This window comes from Macrobrachium nipponense, chromosome 28, assembly GCF_015104395.2.
Source record: "Macrobrachium nipponense isolate FS-2020 chromosome 28, ASM1510439v2, whole genome shotgun sequence".
In the NCBI taxonomy this organism is placed as follows: domain Eukaryota; kingdom Metazoa; phylum Arthropoda; class Malacostraca; order Decapoda; family Palaemonidae; genus Macrobrachium; species Macrobrachium nipponense.
The window spans coordinates 36,278,229-36,303,359 of record NC_087217.1 but is presented as its reverse complement, the minus strand read 5'-3'; the positions used below and the strand labels follow the sequence as shown (position 1 = coordinate 36,303,359).

The following is a 25,131-nucleotide window of genomic DNA, read 5'->3' as shown; positions in this document are numbered from 1 at the left end:
CCTTTTGGACTACACCAAAGATCTCCTCCTAAAGCGGGCCATAAGGAAGGTGAAGAACCTGAGATTCCAGGGACGATTGTTCAGTGTCCCAAAGAAGGACTCAGACAAGAAAAGAGTGATACTGGACTTGTCGCGTCTCAACTCTTACATTCACTGCGACAAGTTCCACATGATGACGATCTCGCAGGTACGGACCTTACTTCCCTGTGGGGCCGTCACTACCGTGATAGTATGCGTCACAGACGCATACTATCACGTTCCAGTAGCCAGGAACTTTTCCCCGTACCTGGGCTTCAAGCTAGGCAAACAAGCCTACTCGTTCAGGGTCATGCCCTTCGGACTCAACATTGCGCCCAGGGTATTCACCAAACTAGGAAAAACGATAGTTCAGGAACTAAGGAAGAAAGGCATTTTGCTAGTAGCCTACCTAGACGACTGGCTAATTTGGGCAACCACCGTGGCAGAATGCCACTAGTCAACCACCAAGGTACTAGGATTCCTGGAATTCCTAGGGTTCAAATGGCTGGGAATTCAATGGGACCTGAACAAACACGAGCTATCTCTCCTGCCCAAAAACGCCAGAGAAATAGCAAAGGCTACTAAGCACTTTCTCAAGAACAAACGAGCTTCTCGGCGAACCCAAGAAAGGATCCTAGGCTCGCTTCAGTTCGCATCAGTCACAGACGCCCTGCTAAAAGCCAGACTGAAAGACATCAATCAAGTCTGGAGATCAAGAGCCAACAACAAGCTCAGGGACAAGGTTTTAGTTATCCCACCTATTCTAAAAAAGGCCGGAACCTGTCCAAGTCAGTACCTCTGCAGTTCCCTCCGCCATCACTAACCATCCACACAGACGCTTCTCTGAGCAGTTGGGGAGGGTATTCACCACACAAGAAAGTCCAGGGAACATGGTCAGAGACATTCTGCCAGTTCCATATCAACATCCTGGAAGCAATGGCAGTCTTCTTGACCCTGAAACGTCTGTCTCCGGCCAAAAAGATTCACATACGGATAGTTTCGGACAGTCTCATAGTGGTACACTGCATAAACAGAAGAGGCTCCAGGTCCAACAAATTGAACCATGTATTAATAGCAATATTCTTGTTGGCGGAAAGGAATCAATGGCATCTGTCAGCAATTCATCTAGCAGGAGTGAGAAATTTTATAGCGGACTCCCTGTCCAGGACAACTCCTCTGGAATCAGAATGGTCTCTAGACAACAAATCCTTCAATTGGGTTGCAAATCAGATCCCGGACCTTCAGGTGGGCCTATTTGCCACGGAAGCCAATCACAAACTGCCTTGTTATATGGCTCCCAACCTAGACATTCGAGCTTTCGCAACTGATGCAATGTCCCTAGACTGGAACAACTGGCAGAGGATTTATCTCTTTCCACCAGTGAACCTTCTATTGAAAGTGCTACACAAGCTAAGATCCTTCAAAGGAAAAATAGTTCTGATAGCCCCCAACTGGCCGAAGAGCAATTGGTATCCACTTCTCATAGAATTGAAACTCAATCCCCAGCTGATACCGGCCCCGAAGCTGACGCAAGTCGTACAAACTCAGACTGTGTCAGCTTCCTCAAGAATTCTGAATGCCCTAACTTTATGGACTGCATGAAATTTGCGGCTCAGAAAGACGCAAGTATAGACCCTCTGAACATTCTATTTATAGAATCTGATAAGAGGGAGTCCACAATTAGACAATATGATTCAGCAGTAAAGAAACTGGCCAAGTTTGTAAAGGACTCAAATGTTCACGAAATGACCACAAATTTGGCAATCTCTTTCTTTAGGTCTTTATTTGAGAAAGGTCTAGCTGCCAGTACTATTACCACAGTGAAATCAGCCCTAAAGAAAATCTTCCAAATAGGCTTTAATATTAATCTTTCGGACGCCTACTTTTCTTCTATCCCAAAAGCATGCGCCCATTTAAGACCAATAGACCGCCCTCAGTCAGTTTCGTGGTTCTTAAATGACGTACTTAAATTGGCTTCAGACTCAAATAATGAATCATGCTCCTTCTCAACTCTATTGAGAAAGACACTGTTTCTAGTAGCACTGGCATCAGGAGCTAGAATATCTGAACTATGAGCTCTCTCCAGAAACCCAGGCCATGTCGAGTTCCTCCCGTCAGGCGAAGTCCTTCTCTTACAGGACAGGCAGTTTTTAGCCAAAAACGAGGACCCACAAAATAGTGGACTCCTTGGAAAATCCCTCCCCTTATGGAAGATAGTTCTTTATGTCCTGTCTATATTCTTAGAACCTTCCTAACCAGGACTTCTCAAATAACTTCAGGCCCTCTGTTTGTTAGAGAGAAAGGTGGTACAATCACCTTAAAAGGCATCAGGCAACAAATTCTTTACTTCATTAAACAAGCCAATCCGGACTCAGTTCCACATGTCCATGACATCCAAGCAGTTGCCACGTCTATTAATTACTTTCAAAATATGAACTTTGAGGACCTGAAAAAATACATGGGTTGGAAATCTCCGGCAGTTTTTAAACGCCACTATTTGAAGAACCTACAAGCCCTTAAATTCCCAACTGTGGCAGCAGGAAGCATAGTCCTCCCCGAAGATCGGGGTTGACATCCTACCTTTCCCTTCTGTTTTTCTTTCCTTTTCACTCTCTCCTACCTACACGACTCGCTCGTACTCCCCACCATCCTCTTCTCCGGGCCGGGTTAGACCTGTTCATCCCGCCACCGGAGCTTATATATAGTGTAAATAGTTACTTGATAGTGCCTTATTGGCCATACCAATTGTGTCTTGCTTAACTTCCAGTTTATTTGACTTCACAGTCTTATATTATAATTCATATTATATTATGATGTTAGTTTTAAGTAGATTAAGGCTTAATTAGTTCATAAGTAATTCTATTTTTATACAACTATAGCAGTAAATAATTTCTATTTAATCTTACTTTGGGTTTTATTAACCCCCTTTTAGAAACATATCTGTTAAGCTTGGATATAATTCTCTGTTATGTTTTCACCGGCCGACACAGGTCGATCCCAGAAAAGGGATTTCTGGGCTCAGCCCGTGTCGCTACGTGAAATGTCCCTTTAGCACACATTTCTAAGGTAAATTATTGCTAACATACCAGAGAAAAAAGCTAATATGGAAATGCCAGAATATTCTAGCTCGCTCACCTTATTTAAAGGTGTCGGTATGGTTTCTGGGGCGAGTGAAACCACTACCAGAGGTCCTTTGCCATTTAGATTCATCCTTCTTCAAAATCCCTCTACTAAAGAGGAGCCAACCTAAGGCCCACTCCTCGCTACCGTTACGGCTAGCGCCTCTGACTGTCATTCCTTTCGTTTGCACAACCACACCGCATGTAATTTTTCTGCTCTGTGTTGTGTTCGTTCTGGAATTACCCCATCTTCATCATGCAACATCAAGATTCTTCTGCATCCAAGTTAAGTAATGCTATTAATGTTTTATAACATTTACAAACTGCCATGGACCCGTTTAACCGTTTTATTTAGGTTGTTTATGGACGGCGTCCCATGCAGCATTGTTCCCGAGCTGCCATGCGCGGCTCGCTCCCACGTGTTCCATTGTTTCGTGCTACATTTGGTCCTCTATACCGTTTGTGCTCGAATAATTTAGCAGTACATTATTATTCTTTTGATGATGTATTATTGACGTGTTATTTACGTATTTTATCTCAACATGGGGGTTGTTTACGAGTTCACTCTAGGCTCGTAGCCTACGTTGTTTCCTTCAGCTTAGAGTTCATGCATGCATGTTCTTTTAGGTCAGGTTTCTATGAGATAGGCTCTTTAGAAGGACTCTGGTCCTTTCTCTCATGTCCTGAGCCACCCTGGTCACCGCCCTACGTTTCTACGTATCAGCATAGGCTAGCTGCTCAGAGTCGCTAGGTTCGCCCTTCCTTCTCGGTTGGTCCGATCCAGCTTCTCCAGGAAACCTCTTTCTCTCCTTCATCATATTTTCTTCCTTCTCCCCCATGTTTTGTTAGGATGTTACTTTGTATTCATGCTTATCGAGACGGTTCTGGCTGGCCTAGGCCACCTCGGATCGCATATCCTTTCTCACCGCGTGGTTCATCCCACGGCCGAGAAGGTTCCAGGCGCCCGCTATGAGCCACCCAGCGTCGGTCCCCCATGCTCTCTTCCCCTCCTGGGGCGAGATACGCTTGTTCACGTTGTCCCAGACAACCGATCTGAGCTCCCTCCCTTCCTCCATCCTACGCGGGGGGATACGGGAGTTAGCTGGAGGACACTCGACACCGGCTCGGCTCCATACCGCTCTCCCCATAGAGTACCAGAGGGACCCCTGCCTGGCCGAGTCTCGGTTGGCCACCAGGCTCGGCTATGCTTGCCTCTCCTCGGCTCTCAGCCCGCTCTCCCCTACCCCGAGTCACCACCCTCCCGCTCCGGCGGGTCAGGACCCCGGCATAGCCAGGTCCCAGGGACCAGTGACTCCAGGCGGGCTCCGGCATCATTTCAAGAATAAGTTTTCATGCATGTTTACGTTTATTCTTAACATCCATTATCGTAGTTTACGTTGGCGGAGACCCTGCTACCTACCGGGTTTCACCACCTACTTATTCTAATTTTAAGGACGGCGGGGTTGTCAACCCCGCCACTTATTATTGGTCCCCTCCTGCTCCTCACCCGCCGCTCCAGTACTCCTCGCTCCGGCATAAAGGTTAGGTGCTACTCCTGTTTCAGTGGTCTTTTGTCCTCCGGAAACGCCGGAGACACACTGATTCAAGCTGTTTTACCGATCCTGTCGGACAACTCACCACATTACACGGCAGAAGAGCAGGTAGAGACTAATCCTTCTTATCTTTTAACTCCGGAGCATTCCGGTGTTATGATAAATCACATCACGGACTTAGTCCAGGGTGTTAGTGTTGATACTCGTGTATCATTTCACTTACAGGTCACCCACTGTATGGAGTCGGGCTGTAACCCTTTTTGATGAAGGAAAAATCTATTTCTGGGGGAAGACCTGTGTCGCCTGGTGAACCCAACCCTTTATTATTTTTTACATTCCCTACCCTGGTTAATCCAAGCAAAAAATTACTACTCCAGGAATGAGAAGAGCGTGTGGGTATTAGTAGTAGTGGTGAGAGGAGTTGTTGGTGGGTTTCGTTGTAGTGGCTCCCACCGCAGAAGGGGATTTTGGGAAGGAATCTTCTAAGTGGTGAAGGCCCTGTGTATTGTGGTTTCCACAATGCCCCTTACTTATACCGACACCCTTCGGGGTGATCGTGCTGAGGGTAGTAACTTCAGCATAACATGCTAGCTTTTTCTCTGGTATATCTAGAAGTATTTATACTTGAAAAATGAGCAACAGGGATTTTTTACCGGGCGACACAGGTCTTCCCCCAGAAATAGATTTTTCCTTCGTCAAAATCCCTTTTCTGCCATCTGTTAATGTGTTTCGTAAAGTTTAGTGTTAATGTTTTCTGCCATTTTTTAATGTGTTTCGTAAAGTTAAGTGTTCATGTTTTCTGCCAATTGTCCTCCTCCTCTGTCGCCACTTTCAGAGATCGCCTCACTCGAAAGGTAAGGTTCCACATTTTACTACATATGTACATACAGCATTTCTTGTACCATGTATACTAATACACTTTACTTACAGGTAACACCTACAATAAAGGTTATGTTAGGTATTGAATGGTCCGAATTGTTGTATTTCATTGTTTATTGGTCAATTTATCTTTATTATAAAATTTGCTGTGGTGTTTTTGTAGGGCTTGGAACGAATTAGGCAATTTACATGTAAAACGTAGTTCGAGATACAAAAAAATCAGGTTACGAAGGACGCTTTGGAACGGATTAATTTCGTATCCTGAGGCACTACTGTATATGCTATACCTAAGTATTTTGTGGGGAGGGGGGGGGTTATATATGTCATCAATTGAAGTAAGCAGACCTAAGCAGAACTACTGCAGTCAGCTATGATTTTGTTAGGCTACACTGTACAGTACAATATTGTACATATTCTTAGATGAAATTAATTTTGCAGATTAGCCCACTTACGCCGAAGCGGTAAAAAAAAAAATTGTCTCCCGTGTGCCGGAGGTGTTTCGGAGTGAGAGCGGAAGCGGAAAATGATATTGTTATGATACAATAAAGTTTGTTCATACTTACCTGGCAGATATATATATAGCTGTATTTTCTGAAGTCCGACAGAATTTTAAAAACTTCGACACACGCAGTGGTCGGTCAGGTGGTTAGTACCCATTCCCGCCGCTGGGAGGCGGGTATCAGGAACCATTCCCATTTTCTATTCATAATTTTTATTTCCACTGTCCCCTGAGGGGAGGTGGGTGGGTACTTGATTATATATATCTGCCAGGTAAGTATGAACAAACTTTATTGTATCATAACAATATCATTTTGTTCATGAAACTTACCTGTCAGATATATATATAGCTGAATCCCACCTTTGGAGGTGGGAAGGGACAGAATAGAAGGATTTGGGAAACAAATGCATGCAGATGATTTACATCTTGGTTCCACCTGTTAGCATAGCTGACTTCGTGATTACTGTCACCCAAGTCTGCTTCTGCTTTACTAGAGTTGCCAGCGAGGTAGAGACCTATAAAGCTGGTGCACTCCAGATGATCTGTCAACGGGGGCGTGACCACAATGTGACTAGACCATATTGACCATACCATGAGGGCTAAGAAGTAAAATAAATATATATATATATAAATATATATATCACCACCTGACCAACCTAGCCAAAGTTAAGGTGTGTTAACTAAGGTTTAAGAGTTAAGAAGTCGCCGTTGTCGGCGACTCAACAACTAAATTAAGAGCTCTTCCTAACCATTTTCTACAGGATAGGATGAGTGGTACTTCTTGCCCCAAGATTGTGTCTGCAGACACGTATGGCCCTAGCGAGCAGCAGATCTCATATGCCATCTTCACATCTCGCAGGGAGTGTGAAGTGAACACAGAGTTGCTTCGCTAAAACATGGTACTCAGGATGTTGCTGAGTGCCATGCTCTGTTGAAATGCTTCCGAGGCCGCGCCCTCACCTCGTGAGCATTCAGGATAACAGATTTCAATTCTTTGTGCAAACACAATGAAGGAGCATTTTTGAAAGAACTCCTTAACACTAAAGCCAGGGTGTTCTTCAAAATGGGCAAGTCTGGTCTTTTTCGGAACACTGCAGATTGCCCGAATGAACTTCGACTTTCTTGAGTTTTATGTAGATAAAACTTGAGAGACCTGACAGGGCACAGGACTCTCTCTGGCTCCTGCCCACTAACTTGTGCCATCCTTGCTTCCAAGCTCCTGGCCCAAGGACAAAACGGGTTTCCATTCTTAGGCCACAACGGAAGGCTTAGAGAGCACACCGCCTTGTGTTCTCTAAAGCCAAAACTTGTGACGATGGCTTAAAATTTCACTAACCCTCTTTGTCGTATCTAGGGTGGTTAGAAGAAGGCCTCCTATCACATGCAAAAAGTTAACAGGTAGGAGAGGTTCGAATGCTTTGACATCAAGACTTCAGACTATGTCTAAGTTCCATATTGAAAGCTTCGATCTGGACATGCACAGTCAGTACTAAAGTCAGGTGACCGACCAGTTGACAGTCAGGGACGAATCAAGGACAGCAAGGCTGTACCCTGAAGACCATAAGGCACTATTCTGCGCTGAAGGATGAGTGTCTGGACTGCCTGGGCGATTCAATCTAAGCAAACCTTGGGGGTGTATCAACGCAACCCAACGTCGTCAGCGAATCAACTCCTGACTCGAGCCTCTGGTGCCAGGAGAAAGAGCAAGGAGCAAAAAGGCGATTCAGTCCCGGAAGGAAGAATGCCTAACAGTCCAACCTGGTCTATCATGTTACACGATCATCGGGGGTGTATAAACGCAACCGACTTCGTCAACAAGAAACTCAGGGCTACTAAATGTCGCCTGATCTCGCACGAGTGTCTGACTCTGAGAAAACAGGTGAGACAAAAAGTAGATGGTGAGCGAGTTTCGAGATTCCACAGAACTCAAAAATCGTGAAGGGCTTTGTGTTTGACAGACGCAAATCTCTGAGCCCAAAGGACCGTCAACACATTTGCGTATTCTTTAATAGTTGTGACTGCCAGCTTATCCCATTCTTCAGACGGAAATAGGAAGACGGTAATCTTATTCCTGTCAACATCTCGATAGTCTGAACGTAGTCAGACTCAGAGCGGAGAGGTTATAGGTACCTTTCGAGTTAGAGTAGACCGACTCTCTCGGAAAAGGTCCTTGGAAAGTGAACTAGGAAGTATGTGACCTCTGTGAATCCAGGATCCTGAAGGCCAACATGGGGCGATCAGCGTCATTGTCGCTCCCTGTGACGTCATAAATCCTCTTATTACATTTCCTAAGCGATTGAAAAAGGGGAAAAGAGACTAAACATCCATCCCCGTTCAATATCATAGGATGGCGTTTAATGGTACCGATCCCGGATCGAGAATAAGGGAGCAGAGAAGAAGAAGCCTCTTCGTCCTCAACATATCGAAGAGAAGAATGAAAGGGCGTCCTAAAGTCTACCCAACTCTCAACTTACTTCTAAAGAAAGATTCCACTCGGAAGAGAATAGTTGCTGCCGTCGATCGAGACGATTCGTACGGACTTTTGCAATCCTGTAACGAACCTGTAAGAGGATCGTTACATTCTACGCCTGCTTGTTGTTATAATAGGCTCTTTCTCGTAAACTCGAACAAGGACCGAGAGAAGATACTTCTTAAGATATGAGAGAGCTGTGGAATATCAGAGTTGATCTGGAACACTGGTTCCCAAAAACTCGTTTCGAGGACTGGAGGGACTACCGAATCGCTTTTACTTCAGATTAAGATCCAGGACATCTGAAACCCTATCCAGATGTCCGGCACCTTCTTTTCTATCACCTCAAGTGATAGACGCACTGAGAGATGTTCAGAATCATTACTAGATCTTGAATAATATTTCAGTTCCCGGTAGGAAAAAACTGTGGTCTGAATTGCAGTCTATTCGGGGAAACAAACTTCTTCAGGAAGGAAATGGTCCCCAGCAAGCTCATCCATTCCTTCCCCGAGTATGCTTACTTCCCTAATAAGGCTGCGCTTTGCCTAAGCAGGAGAGCATATAAAAGTGCAATGTTGCGGTAGACTCGTAGTTCTATACCGTGCGGTAACGAGCACCGAAAGGATTAAGAGATAACTCTGTTGAACATAGTAAGGCAAAACGAATGCAACGTTTATTCATTCACTGTAAGAAATCCCCTCAATCTTAGGCTAAAGTCCGTGATTGTAGGACAGAGATACAGTTAGTCAGTCAATCCCGCAGGAGAGACGTAACCGCCAGCACAGAGATACGGTTAGTCAGTCAATCCCGCAGGAGAGAGAGACGTAAGCTACCGCGCATGACAGCGCACGATCTGTTACTGGCTCGGTTGGACTGGAGGACAGACAGCGTGACAGCAGCAGCCAGCAGCTTACGAACGTCGTCTTTTAACTTTATGTCTGGGTTGCCAGCTACCCTATTCTACGAAGAAATAGGTCCGTTATTTTTTGAGCAGAAAGACTCAAGCTGGTATATTTAAGCGAAACAGAAAACGCTAAATATATAGATGCGTTTGTGTCGTCAGAACACTACCATACAACGGTAAAAGATAATCGGAAACTCCTGGAAGGCTGCAGGGAGTAACGATTAAATTTGTCCTTAAAATAAAGACAATAGACCTCTCGGTTGCCATCCGAAGAGGTAACTACAGCAAGCGTGTATGACTTAAACCAACCAGTAGTAAAATAACGCAAGGCAAAATATTTTATTATATCACAATAAGGTTTGTTCATACTTACCTGGCAGACATATATATAGCTGAATTCGGAAATACAGCTACATACATATCTGACAGGCAAGTTTCATGAACAAAACTTAAAGAATCGAAGCAGACAGCTCAAGCTTCTTATGTTATTGGACATAAGCGTTCATTGACATAGTCTACAAGTCTATTTCTTGTACGAGTCTGCGAATGACGAATGAGAGCTCTTCCGAATCTTGTCAATAAGAGCTTATTCGTTTACGCAATATCAAGTTAAAGAGATGTTTGTCAATGAGAACTAACCAATTTACGGGACAAAGAGATATTTTGTCAATGAGGGGATACCCACTTACTTGACAAAACGATAGTATATTGTCAATGGGGGAAAGTCACTGAATTGACAAAACGTAATCCAGGAAGTCGAGCATTTTATTTTTCCGATTCCCGTCTCAAACGAGGAAGGGGGCAAGAATCCTGTTAAGAGACAGGGCTTACGGCAGGTAGAACGACGATGTTCAATTCGGCAGCGTAGTCCGACTGGAAACTGACAAAATCTATCATCTGAAAACCCTTTCAGATGGGCTAAAAAGCTTGCAAAATTATCCTGGAAGAGGAAGAAACTCTCCAACCAGCTTCCTCTCCCGTATCACAACTAATGCCTGCTAAAGCTTAAATTTATTGGCAGTATGTCAAAGGAAGTCCTGTCTTGCGCTTTCCTGAAGAGCGTCCTTTTGATGAATGCCTTTGCAAGAATCCTACTGAACGTCGCTGAGATGTCGAGCCTTTACATAAACCGTAACTGCCTTATCGCAAAGTCTTGACTGCGGTAGAGAAAACGAGATCTTCCCTTGAGCTTTCCTTAACTCCATCCACCTTTGCGAAACGCAATATAATATTGACAGAGACCTCTTGAATTCGAAACGAAACCCGAGGTCTTGCTGGGTTTCAAAGACGAAGTTGTCTGTTCACTTTAAGCTTCCTCCGAAGCACTGCTTACTTCACAATTCTTGAGGCTCAAATCTTAAACAAGAGCTTGAAGAGTTCAACAGAAACGTTCAGCCAGGAGACAAACCTGGTGTGCGCTTTCGGCGCTGGCGTCCGGCGTCCATTTGCGAGGACGCTCGGCGTCCTGGCGCGCGCTCAGCGTCCACTGGCGAGGACGCTCGGCGTCCACTGGCGCGCGCCTGGCGTCCATCCGAGCGTCCCGTTCAAGCCGAGCGTCAAAAGAAGCGTGCAGAAAAGCGTCACGCTCCTGACAGGCGTCAAAACAAGCGAGAGAAACTGCCTTCTTTTTCATATTTCTCGGTGGAAAGACGTACACGTGATCAGGCGACGTTCGCCTTCTTACTTCTCACTGAAACGCATAACGAGAGAGAGAGAGGGGACGTGAAGCGTCCTCTTCTATAAAGCTTCTATTTAGAGGGCGCGAGTCCTACCGAAGGGACGCCAGAATCGATGTGGGTTCCCCGTAACCCTCCTTCGGCTTTCGACATGCCCTCTCCCTGGTCCTGGGAGTCCGACAGAGGTCCAGGCCTAGAGGCGTTATGGGGCGGATCTGACGTTCCCTCCTGACGAGAGAGAGGACGTGAAGCGTCCTCTTCTCTAAAGCTTCTTAGAGGGCGCGAGTCCTTCCGAGAGCTCCAACCCTTGCGCGGGGAGGACGCCTCGGAGGACGAGAAGCAATCCTTCAGGATTCGTGCACGTGCACCTAAGAACTTTGGCAGTCTGGGGATTTTCCATCAGAAACTGGCCGAAGGCCACGCCAGATCGGTGGGGTTGGGGTTCCTCGTAACCCTTCCTGTCGGGCTTTCGACATGACCCTCTCCCTTGTGGTCCTGGGAGTCCGACAGAGGTCTAGACCTAGAGGCGTTATAAGGCCGATCTGACGCACCCTCCACTACACAAGGGGCACTGTCACTGCACTTAGCCACTTCACTATTGCTCTCTAAAGCAAGCACTTTCGATTCTAAGTTACGAATCGAAAGAGTATAAGAGAAAGGGCAATAACCTCTACAGACACTGTTTTAGGGCCCGAAGGCAACATACAGGGTTAGGAGTAACAATAATAGAAGTAGCACTCTTCACAACAATGAAGGAGAGCGATCACCTCTCGCAGACATATTCATAACCCGTAGGCCATACTATAGGGTTAGGCAAAATAAAGTCTACAGGAAGGTTAGCAGGTTCACTACCCTGACTGTTGTTTACTGATTAATTGCGTACATACGAATCATACTTTTTCCTTACGGAATTAGACATGTTTACTGATTAATTGCGTACATACGAATCATACGTCTTCCTTACGGAATAGACAAAGTCTCACACTCCTTACATGACAAATCTCAACAAAGAAGCAAGACCCATACCCCTCGTGCATACCAAGTGCGGATCTACCGAAGCTTTCGGTAGCCACACCCTATCTTTGCAGACAACCCCCTCTGAAACTAGCCTAACTAGATTCAGATATCTTATGCAAAAATGAATCAAATTCAAATCAATTTAAGATAGCGTAATGCCTAGCCACAAAATCCAAGTAAATAAATCAAAAGACAATTAGGATACTTAGCGGCAATGAAGTTTCCAAAATCCTAAGACAGAGGTACTGAAAACAGGTGTTTTCAGCACCGGCGACAGAAAAATTATGAATAGAAAATGGGAATGGTTCCTGATACCCGCCTCCCAGCGGCGGGAATGGGTACTAACCACCTGACCGACCACTGCGTGTGTCGGAAGTTTTTAAAATTCTGTCGGACTTCAGAAAATACAGCTATATATATATCTGACAGGTAAGTTTCATGAACAAAAAATATTTTTTTCAAAAAATCACAGCGCGCTTAGTTTTTAAGATTAAGAGTTCATTTCTGGCTCCTTTTTTTGTCATTGGCTGAAATTTATATGCAACCATCAGAAATGAAAAAAATTATCATTATCATATTTAAATAATGTGATATATGATAACGCAAAAACGAAATTTCATTTCATATAATTAATTGTATTCAAATCGCGCTGTGTGCCAAAACGGTTTTAAAGGTAACAAGTTACTTTTTTTTTCGTTGTAATGTACACTAAATTGCGATCATTTTGGTATAAAACACATTGTGAAACAATAAAAGCAACACAGAGAAAATATTATCACAAAATAATGCATGAATTCGTAATGCACGGACGTAAACAAATATTCAAAAATTCACCATAAATCTAAATATTGTCCTAGAGACTTCCAATTTCTTTCAAAATGAAGACAAATGATTGAATATTACTATACTGTAAGAGTATTAGCTTACAATTGCAGTTTTCGACCATATCTGAAGAGTTAAAGTTGACCGAATGTCAAATTTTTATATATATATATTTTTTATATGCAATTATTTCGGAAATAAGAAAAGCTACAACCTTCAAATATTTTTTGTTTTATTCTACATGAAATTGCGCACATTTTCATATATAAAACTCTATGAAATGCCTAATATGAAACGGAGCAAATATTCCGAGAATGGGACGTACGCATTTCGGAGATTTGTGGCGGAGAATCCGCGCGCGGAGGGAAGGAAAGATTTTTTTAAAAATTCACCATAATTCTAAATATTATGCTAGAGACTTCAAATTTGTTTCAAGATGAAGATAAATGACTGAATATTACTAGACTGTAAGAGTTTTTGCTTACTATTGCGTTTTTCGACCATTTCGGTAGAGTCAAAGTAAAGTTGACCGAAACGTGGGTTTTTTTTTTTTTTCTATTTATCGTGATTTATATGCAAATAAAAATCAAAAATGAAAAAAGCTACAACCTTCAATTATTTATTGTTGTATTCTACATGAAATTGCGCACATTTTCATATATAAAACTTTATGTAATGGCTAATTTAAAAATGGTGCAAACATTACCACAATCGCACGTATGATTTTTTCGGAAGAGTTACCGCACGGACGTAAAGAAAATATTATTTTTTCATAAATTCACCATAAATCGAAATATTGTGCTAGAGACTTCCAATTTGTTGCAAAATGAAGGTAAATGCTTGAATATTACTAGAATATAAGCGTTTTAGCTTGTTTACAATTGCGTTTTTTTGTTTTTCGACCATTTCAGTAGTGTCAAAGTTGACCGAAGGTTGAAATTTTGGCAATTATCGTTATTTATATGAAAATATCTCAAAACTGATAAAAGCTACAATCATGAGTATTTTATTGTTGTATTCTACATAAAAATGCACACATTTTCATATATAATACTTCATGACTTCATGTAACGGCTAATTTACAATGGTACTAAAATTATGTCAAAGTGATGAAATAATTTCCGAGATGTGTCACAGATACTTTTTAGTGCGGCAAGAAAGAAATTCGCGCTTGCGCACCTGCGTAACGATTGTAAACAAAACAACACCTTGATCCGTGAACTCCCAGCATCCCCCAAGGCGCGTGATTCAAAAGTTTTAGGCTGGTAGGCCTATAAGTATTTTTCCGCGAATTTTAAAAAAAAACTTTAAAGTCGACGTAAAATACGTCCAGTCGGCACACGGGAGACAAAAAATGTCAACGTAAAATACGTCCAGTCGGCTTAAGAGGGTTAATCATGAATACAATAATAACTGTATCTGAAACTGAATAATAATTACAAAGAACCAGTTACGATAGGATATTAATTACTTTGTACGGAACTGCTAAACACTCTTAAGTAGTGCCAGTCAGCTCCAGGGTATCACAGACGTAAATTTTTGTTACCTAACAGATTTTGTTAATCAGGAGGGCTGACCTCCCCAGCCATCTGTTTAGTTGAAGTGTAACTGTAGTTGAAATATAACTTTGCTGAAGGTAACTATATACTTTATGTTTGACAGGCATAAATTCAGGGTATCAGAAATAATGCTTGCAAAGGAAGAAAAACATAGGGAATGGTATGCTAAACATATGCTGGTAATCAACTAGGGCAAAGGCAATTACTATAATTCAGAAGAATAGAACTTCCTAAGGGCAGACTGACATATATAAAAATACAAAAATAATTGAATACCAGTAAACATAAAGCTATACAATAAACTATAGTGAGAAGGACTGTGAAGTTCTGGGAGAAAGAGAGGTATTTCAATCTTTTTTCTTTTTTTTTACATATGCTCCCCATGTACATTGTCAAATAAGAATTAGCGAGTAATTCTACAAATATATTTCCAAGATAGAATATTACAGAAAACCCCCCAATTACACAAACTGACCAAGTTATCATAGGCCCTACTTCCAACTTCTGTATTTACTTAAAAATGACATTACTATGTATACTACTTGAAATCTTTATGATGTGTCTGGTACCCTAAACACAACCCAAGCATGTCTGACCTGATGCAGAGACAACATACCAAAAATAACTGCAAGAGCATTTATCAAGATAATTTAAAGAAATATTGTGACACTAAGCTTAACACTATGAACCTGTGGCAAGTATTTGAAAAATATTCCAAATACAAGCAAAATAATTTGAAGAAAATACAGAAATCTTGTGATACCAAGCTTTATAATATGATCTATGGGAAGGTGAAAATTCCTCAAACTTAAAACCAAAATAATAAACAAAATTTGAACACAATACTGTGCATGCATACAAAGTACGCAAAACAAAAATCTCTGTATGGAAAAACAACAAAACTCTTACCTGCTTACATACCCTTAAACTTTAGTCAAATTGTTTTAACAGAAACAATACACCCAATATTTATATATCAAAATAAATGCAACTTGAGTTTCCAGGGAGAAAGCAAAAAATTCTGTGGACAGATAAACAGACAAATACACTGAAAAAAACTAAAATGAATGATTACGAATGGGCACTCACATTTGCAGACATCAAGTTTGTATTTTCTTATGAGCCATATCAACAGCAAAAGGCTTTACTAAAAAGATTAGAAAATTACAAAGGTTTTTCTTACAATACCTTAAAGTCTTGTACAATGTTTGGATCTTGTTTAACTTCTTCTAAAAATATTGCAACATTATCTTCAGTAGTTGGATTTTTCATTATATAATTGATGCGCCGCTGACAAGCTCTAGATGTCTTGTTGCGTGCCTCAGGAAAACGTTTGTGAAGCATATCTCTCACCAGGCTGAAGGTAATCATCTGACTCCGTTTATTTGGGAATAGGAAGCAAGATGCTACTTTACACAACAACAAAAATGAGTCCTCAGCAGAAGACCAGTCAACACGCCTGTAATATGTAAAAGAAAAATGTTAAAACTGGTATTTTTCCTAACATACAAACCTAAAGTTCTTTCATAGAATTTGGTTGTGCGAGCTGGAACGGCCATTTAAACTTTGCTGACAAGGTACTTAACTATCAACAGGTAAGGGGAAGCCCTGTCCACCTGTTGATCTGTACTCCACTTTGCCTTTGGGTCCAGGTGCCAGATGAGAGGGGTGGCTGACGTTTGTAAGTTAGGAAAAATACACAATTTTGAAATTTGCTATTTCTTCCTATACAATTACAAGCCTTCGCTCTTTACAGAGTAGGTTTACCCACCCATTGATGGGAGGAAACTTGGGAACTCTCTGAAATGAGTGGTAGATTTGCCCAACCCAGAATAAAACCTTCTTTGATAGGAGCAGATGAAGGGACCCTGCACCACTAGTGTACCCCACATGTGGAATGTAGCAGCTGCTTGACTTTTGGACCATTGAGTACTGAGTTTGTACACAATTAATAATCAGGCTGTAAGAACCCAAACAGAAGTGTCAAGAGACAATAAAACAGGCAAATACAATCAACAAGTTTGCTTTACAGTCTGTCCTCCTCTTACCTAGCCAAGGGAGGAGGGGAACTTGCATTCCTTCATCACCAATGAAAGACTGGTACCCAGTCAGATAGCTAATCTGCACTCCTGTCTGCCCATCTTGTATACAGACTAGCACAAGAGAGGAGAGAACCAGTTAGTTCTATCCTGACTCCTGCCAACCGGATACCTAGACGAGGTGCAACTCATCTCAAAGGGGGTTGGGGTTACTTTCCAACCCACTGAGCATCGACCATCAGCCCAAGAAAAGTGTGTCCAAGGCCAGTGGGCAATGTTACACAGATCACCAATTCACACAAAATTCCTGATGAGCCAACAGGTTTTTACCAAGTGCTAAAGATGGGGTGATGCTTGTACCATAATGGGCTCTTATCCAAGATGCATATGCTCTCTTCACACAAGGCGAGTTACATGCCCCTAAATCAACTCAAGAGCTAAGAAGACCTAGTGTTCCAGAACAACTATTCCTTGACTCAAAGAACTAAGTGAAGTGACAATACAAACCAAGCCTGAAATGTCATGATCTCGGATAACATGTAGCACTCAAACCAGACACAGCAACATTCTACACAGTTCAAATCTTAAAAGCCCAGAAGAGAGGTGGATGAAAAGGACTCAAACCTACATCACTGACAGCTGCAAGTCTTAATTGCAATTCTGAAAAATTCTGAGCAAACAGATCTCCATCCTCCTGAAAGCCAAACATACATGAGACCCAGATGACTCGCTTGTACCCAAATCAAATTCAAGGATAAAAGGAACAAAGTCTTTGGGTCCTGATCTAGTCTGACTGCCTTCATAATGACTCATATACTAAAAGTCAAGACTCATGAGATTTGGGGAAATCTGCATCCCTTTCAATACGTGGAATGGCGGAAAAATATATGCCTCAAGGTTGTTCTGCATGTACCGAAAAAAGTACTACTCCATGCTGATTACAAGTCCAGTTATGGAGGAGAAAGCCAGTGAGTTCCAATTTTGTAGAATGGAAAACATGTCTATGACCAGAACCTCCAGACCTCAAGTTTCCCATCACATTATGGAGGGGTAATGATAGTAGTTTATATTTGACAACGTCTCCAAGGGTTGAGAGAGAGAGAGAGAGAGAGAGAGAGAGAGAGAGAGAGAGAGAGAGAGAGAGAGAGAGAGAGAGAGAGAGAACAAATGGGAGTGGCTGAATGGCGGTCGGAAGTGTGTGTCTGGTGTGGCGTTCTGTTGTGTAGATCGGTGGCGGGACTGTTAAAAAGTCATGAGCAGTAAGGCGTTCAGTGAAGTCAGAGTTGGTTTTGGCAGCAATTATCCATTGGTGGTTAGTTGATTTTGTGGTATTTGATTGATTTTGATGATGTAAAGTTGTTGTGCGTGTGTCTGTCTGGGTGTGGTGAAGTAGAAGAAGTTGGTAGGGATTTTTGGTGTCTGTGAGTGGTGGTTGGGAAGTGTTGGTGTTGGCAGGTTGTGTTCTTTCGGGCTGTTGGTGTTCAGCTCAGTTATTTGTCGGGTTGTAAGTTGTTGTGGGGTTGTGGTTCTCAGTTAGTTGGTTTGGTGTTTGGTTATCGGCGGTGATTGTGTGTCGGCTAGCCTATAGCCTATCCAGCGGACAGCACAGCCTAGCTCAGAGTATCTGGAGTTGGGTAAGTACATGTGTTTGTGTGTTTTTTTTTTTTTTTTTTTTTTTTTTTTTTTTTCTGTTAGTAGGTATGGGTTAATTGTCCTGCTGTATTCTGTAGTGTAAAGAGGAAAGTGTGATTGAGGGTGTGTTTGATGGCCAGATCGATTAAGTTTATGTGTGTGTGTGTGTGGGGGGTGTGTTTTTGCTGCTTGCTTTTAAGCTTGTTATCCCGCCACATTATTTTTTGGCACCCGAACAGGGACTGCTGGTGTGGCAGCTGCAGGACAATTGGTCTGGACTAGTGTGTGAGTGGTGAGAAAATTTGGGATGGAAGGATTGAGAGAGGTGGAGAGGCTGAAGGAGGAGTTGAGGTTGGAGAGGGAAGTGAGAGGACAATTGGAAGTGAAGAATGAGAGGTTGAGGGTGGAGTGTGAGGAGCTGAAGAGCGAGTTAAGAGGAAATGAGAGGAATGCTAAGGAGTGCGAAAGTGGAAATGAAAGAAGTGAAAGGAGCGGAAGAGAGAATGGTTGAGAAAATGGACGAAAAATTGGGAGTAATGATGAATGCAGTGCAAAAGATGATGCAGGAAATGATGAAGGGATTCATGGGAGAGGGAGCTGGAGGAGGTAGGCCTACTGGGTCTTGTGATAGGCCAGAAGTGGTAAAGAAAGTGAAAGAGCAAATGGATGAGACTACGAGTGACGAAGGTGATTTGGTTGTGTTAAGTAAGGGAAAGAAGGGAAAGACACAGGATAAGGATAAACCTAAGGACAAGAATAAGAAGGGGGCTGAGGAAAAGAAGACTAAGGGAAAGAAGGCTAGTAAGGATGACGGACAGGATGAGACTAGGACTGAATACATTGGGGAAAGGGCTGAGAGTGATTTAGATAGCAGTGAGTGGAAACAGGTAGGTAGAAAGAAGGGTAGGAAGAGCGTAATCAAGAGCATGGATGTTAGTATGGAAGTTAATTCGCTGTATTCGGACGAGGTCAAGAAGGGTCAGAACGGAATTAACAAAAGTGAGTGTGAGAGTGAGCGGGAAGTACGAAAGGCTGTATATATGAGAGAGATACCTAGATGTGCACAATACGAGGAATATGGTAGTAGGGACATAGGGGACTTTTTTTAAGGAATATGAGAGGTATTGTGAGGCAAAGTATGGGGATAACAAGAGAGTCTGGGCAAGAGAGTTGGGTAGCTTTTTGACATGATTTTTGTTGAGTATGTATGGGGTAGTGATGAGTGTGGGGAATGTGCCTTATGAGAGTTTGAAAGCCTGGATTGTGGAACAGGCAAAGAGGATAAAGAGTAGTGCTAGATATAGGAGAAAACATGGTTTTGATGAGGTAAGAATGAATGTTGGTGAGTTGTTGTCGATGTAAGTGTGCAGGGTGGAAACATTAGCCAGGAAAAAATCTGGGGATGAAGGGATAAATGAGTGTGAAGAGTTAGTGAGGAAGTTGTTGGCGACTGTGCCTGAGAGTGTGTATGAGTTTGTAAATCTGAAACGTAAGGAGAAAATACGATGGACGAATGAAAGAGAGTAGAAGTGTTAGTGTTAGGACTAAAGTAACTGAGGTTATACCAGAGTTTAAAAGCTATAGGGAGGCAGTTTTAGAAGGGCCAAGGCAAATGGCAGAGCGAGTGGTTGATAGGAGCATCAGAGTCAGTAACGTAAGTATGGTTAGCCCTAAGAGAGTTCGGAGTGCAAGCATTGGAAGAGTAGGGTCGGTTAGTCATGAACGAGAGTAGCAGTGTTACAGATGTGGAAAGCTAGGGCACAGGAAGAATGAATGTCAGTGGGCGTTGGGAGCCTGCTTCGGGTGTGGGCAAACAGGGAATTTAGTGAGCGAGTGTTAGAAAGATAGGGATATTAAATGTTACAGGTGTGGGCAAGTAGGGCATATAGCAAGTGGATGTTGAGGTACCCGTGTGACTGAGGCTTGCGGTAATTGCGGGAAGAATGGGCATTATGCTAGGATGTGTAAAGAACAGTGGGCAAAATGTGTTGAATGTGGAATGGAAGGTCATGTGGCGAGTTTGTGTAGGCAAAAAAAGGACGAGTCAGGTTGGGAATTCAGGAAACTAGGTACAAAGGGGATTCAGTTGGGTGGGTTCTCTGGTGTGCGGTCAGTAAGAGTGATGCATGTGCGTGAAGGATTGTTGCATGAAAAAGGATTTGAAGGAAGAGTTCATGAATGTATGAATGAGTGTAAAAGTAAGGTGCAAAGGGGTGTGTTTGGTTACTTTGATTGATACTGGGTGGTGTTAATGTTCTTTTTAAGAATGGATGTGACAAGTTGCAGAGTGAGTGTGAAATTAGGAAATGTAAAAGGGAGGTACGAGGAATAGGAAATTTGGGGATGCCTGCAGTGGGAATGTTGTGTGAAAATGTAGAAATCGAAGGGGATGTGATGGATGAAGGTGACTTGAATTGCAAGGGAAGGGGAATGTACATGGAGAGTTGTACTTGGATAGGGATGGATGGGTAAGCAGTAAAATATGGAAGGGAGTGCCGTTGGTTGCGAAAGAGTGTAAAAGTGCCGCAAGAAGTCGGAGAAGTTGTTAGTGTGAAAGTTGCATGGCCGGGTAGTCTTGGGATTGACAAAGGAGACAAGTGTGCATATGTGGTTGAGGGTGTGGATGCAAACAAGTTGGTAAGAGCAAGCGTGCATGTGTACGACGGAATTCTGGATATGGAGAATCCTTGGGTTTTTGTAGCCTCATTGCCGAGTGTTAGGAAAAAGTGAGTGTGGGGTATACATGTGAGTGTGTGTGTGTGTGTGTGTGTGTGTGTGTGTGTGTGTGTGTGTGTGTGTGTGTGTGTGTGTGTGTGTGTGTGTGTGTGTAAGCCGGCAAAAATGTTGAGTGATAATGGACCAAGTTTGTGGGATGGGATTTTGAAGAAATGTTGAAGGAATGGGGTATTGTGCATGTGTATTCTATTCTGTATATGCCCAGTGCGAATGGGTTGGCTGAAAGGACTGTTAGGACGATGACTGAGATTTTGCGAATGATGAGTAAGGGCGACAAGGATTGGGATATGTATGTAGGATGTGCAGTGTGGGTATATAACGCCACACTGCAGAAGAGTATAGGTATGTCTCCTTGTAAATATGTGTTGAATTTTGAAAGGATTGTCAGGCCACGGTTGGGTCTGTCAGAAGGTGATCGGGATTTGTGGAAGAAAGCGAGTGAAAGGTTTGAGTTTTAAGATTGGTGTCGTGTTCTTTAGGGCTGTTGGTGTTCTTCTGCTCAGTTATTTGTCGGGTTGTAAGCTGTTGTGGGGTTGTGGTTCTCGGTTGGTTGGTTTGGTATTTGGTTATCTGTGGTGGTTGTGTGTCCGCTAGCCTATAGCCTATCCAGTGGACAGCACAGCCTAGCCCGGAGTATCTGGAGTTGAATAAGTACATGTGTTTGTGTGTTTTTTGTTCTGTATGTAGGTATGGGACAATTGTCCTGCTGTATTCTGTAGTGTAAAAAGGAAAGTGTGATTGAGGGTGGGTTTATGTGGCATACAAAAGTGACCCAGGCAATATGGCTGATAGCCAGGGGGGATTTGCCTCTTGCTTTTAAGTTTATTATCCCGCCACAACATTGGTGTTCAGGGACCACTCCATCAATATTACCTGTCTTTGATGCTTGAACTCATATATATATCATTACATTCCAAAACTCTAGTATGTTACCTGGCTATCAGCCATATTGTCTGGGTCACTTTTGTATGCCATTAAATTGTCAACTGATAAAGGGTAAGAGAGGCTAATCCCCATAGCCTGTTAATGTATGTCACCCCTGTAATGTTGTTACTCATCAACACTAGAGTGGTCCATCACACAATTTTGGAATTCCAAGATATTGATGTGCAGACAGCTCATGTTCTAGTCCACCCTCCTAACCAACAGCTTCTTCAGGTGTGTGCCCCATGCACCGAGATTCTTGTCAACAAGCCACCAGTTTCAATCTTCCCAAAAACGTGTGGAAATGGACAGGTACAAGAGCAAAGGGTGTTGGGGACTGGAAGGAGAGAAGTAGATATCCTCCCCATATCTATCTATTAACTAGGTCTCCTTTATATGTCTCTGGTGGGGAAACAGTCCTACTGTCCTCCACACTTCTTCCTTATACTGCCTGTCTTAAAAACGGATTAGTGGAAAAACCAAGATTAGACTCCCTCTAGTACAGGCAAAATAAGTCTGAGATTCTTGACGGGAGCAAAGTCAGGGATTTCCTCTGCCCTGAGGAGGAAGGGCCAGTTGAACTTAAAAATTCAACTTCATGCCTAAGTAGGCCTAGGAGCCTTATAAGGCACGGCATTGCAGAGAAAAATGGTGTTACTCAATCACAATCCCCAGTCTACTGCAGCCTCAACCTCACTATATGAAAGAGTACATTGAAACACAGAACCGATCCATTCCCCAACGTCAATATTAACTCTGCACTAATGTGTCTCTGGATTGAAACAACAATACATCCCCTACCAAACCAAGTTGGTTCACAGGTAGCTGTCTAGTGGGCTCGGTAAGCAAAAACCCTACTTCCAGACAGGATTAATCCTTAAAATGAAATACAGTGGTCCCCCCTTATTCATGGGGAATGCGTACCAGACCCCCATGTAAATAGTTAGAACCAGCAAATAGTTGGAACCCCTACAAAAATGCTGAAAACAGCCTATTTTGTCAGTTAAAACTTAAGAAAAACCCACTAAAAATGTTTATACTTGGTTTTTTAATAGTTTTATCACAAAAAGTGCATTTTATGACGAAATTGATAAAAAAAAACAAAAAAAACAGGAATTTGTGGATATTTCTCATAGAAAAATACAGCGATTATGCTAATTTTCCGCGAATAATGCGGGGAAACGTTCCCGAGAGAAATCCGCGAATGTGTGAGTCCGTGAATCTGGAGAACACGAATACGAGGGATCTACTGTATGTATCTCCCTCTGGGGTATTCCACCCAGTGGATGGTATCACATTTGTTGTGTCAAAAAGACCAAGAGTCCCACCAAAAAACCACCTGAAGCACTGCCACGGAAATCAACTTCAAGTTGCTTCCTCTTTGGGCCCTAGAGAGAGACTCCCTTCACTCAGAGGTGGTCTAACGAGAGATGAGCCAAGACCAACTGCAGTGTTGGTATGGCACTCTCTGAGCGAACATACTACAGTGGTCCCCCCGTATTCGCGTTCTCCAGATTCGCGGACTCACACATTCGCGGATTTTTCTTTGGAACCTATCTAAAAATTATTCGCGGACGGACTCGCCCATTTGCGGAATTTTCCGACTAAAATAATCACTAATTAGTGTATTTTGATGTTTATTTTCATGACTAAATACATTTTTATGATACAAAAATGATTTACTAATTTTCAAATATTAATTTTGATTAATACTGTATTAATAAGTTTAATAAGTTTAAATGATATCACATAATAAAAATAATAATTCTCTCTCTCTCTCTCTCTCTCTCTCTCTCTCTCTCTCTCTCTCTCTCTCTCTCTCTACTACAAAGATGTGTTTTTTTGTATGATAAATAAATGATTTACTATTTTCAAATATTAATATTAATTTATACAGCAATAATATCAATTCATTAAAGAAAATACCATAGTGAATTAGTAAGATTTTAGGTTATAAATTTAAAAAATTATGGAAGAATGAAGGAAATCCCAGTATTCTTTCTACTAAAACTGTCATACATATAAAGTTAAGTGACAGGAGGGGGAAGGAGCTATTGTGCTGTTGCCATCAAGTGCTCATAAAATCACCCCTCCTCCGCTCTCTCTATCTCTCTCTCTCTCTCCTCTCTCCTCTCCGGCTCTCTCCTCTCTCCTTCTCCTCTCTCCTCTCTTCCCCCCTCTCTCCCTTCTTCTCTCCTCTCTCCGTCCCCCTCCTCCCCTTCTCTCTCCCTCCCCTCTCTCATTTACTGAGACTCGAGATTTTTTTAATAGTACTTGTACTATATGATTTTAATACTTTCAAATAATAATAATAATTAATAATAATAATAATAATAATAATAATAATAATAATAATAATAATATAATAATAACTGTAATTACAAAATTCATATTATGTGATAGTATTTTAAAGAAATACAATACTAATCTATCCATGTCACATTTAATTAAGGCTAACTCTCTCTCTCTCGCTCTCTCTTTTGCCACACAAAATAATAATGTCATAGTGGTAACTCCCTTCCTCCTCTTTCGCTGGAAGTGTTATAAGTATTTTTTGAGAGAACAGAGAGATAAACACACTCTCTCTCTCTCTCTCTCTCTCTCTCTCTCTCTCTCTCTCTCTCTACCGAGATGAAAGAATTTTTATGGTACTAGTATGTAAAATGTTTATTGATAATTTCAGTTATTTAATAATAATAATAATAATAATAATAATAATAATAATAATAATAATAATAAAACTGTAATTACAAAATTCATAATGGTAGTATTTTAAAGAGATGAAAATTACCTTTCCATTTCACTTGTAAGGATAACTCCTCTTTCTTACTGAGATGAGAGAATTTTTATGGTAAATGCACGTGTTTATTTTATTTTCAAATAACAATAATAATAATAGAAGTAGTAATAATACGATAACTAATTTCAAATGAAAATTCTTCCCTTCGTCTTTTTCTGTATCAATTTCCCTACCTCATAACTCCAGTGATGCTCGGAGCTGGGAAAGTAACAATGCCATACAATGGTCAACGAATTTAATAATGTTTATGTAATTCTCTCTCTCTCTCTCTCTCTCTTCTCTCTCTCTCTCGCTCTCTCTCTCTCTCTATCTCTCTCTCTCTCTACTGAGATGAGATCAGTTTCATGGACATGTATGTAATAAGTTTATCATTAATATTTTCCAATAAATACTATAACTGTAAGTACAAAATTCATATCTGAGTATTTTAAATACAATAATCTTTCCATTTCTCTTTTAAATACTGTAAGGACAACTCTCTCTC

The 25,131-nt window shown here is 42.0% G+C and overlaps 1 protein-coding gene across 1 annotated transcript in view; it reads right to left on the bottom strand.

Moving 5' to 3' along the window:
• LOC135201156 (general transcription factor 3C polypeptide 1-like) overlaps positions 1–25,131 on the bottom strand; it is a gene marked incomplete in the record, with an annotated part of 923,347 nt that overhangs the window by 376,111 nt on the left and 522,105 nt on the right. The window contains 1 exon segment of the mRNA XM_064230032.1: positions 15,705–15,975. Coding sequence (XP_064086102.1) covers positions 15,705–15,975 — 271 coding nt within the window.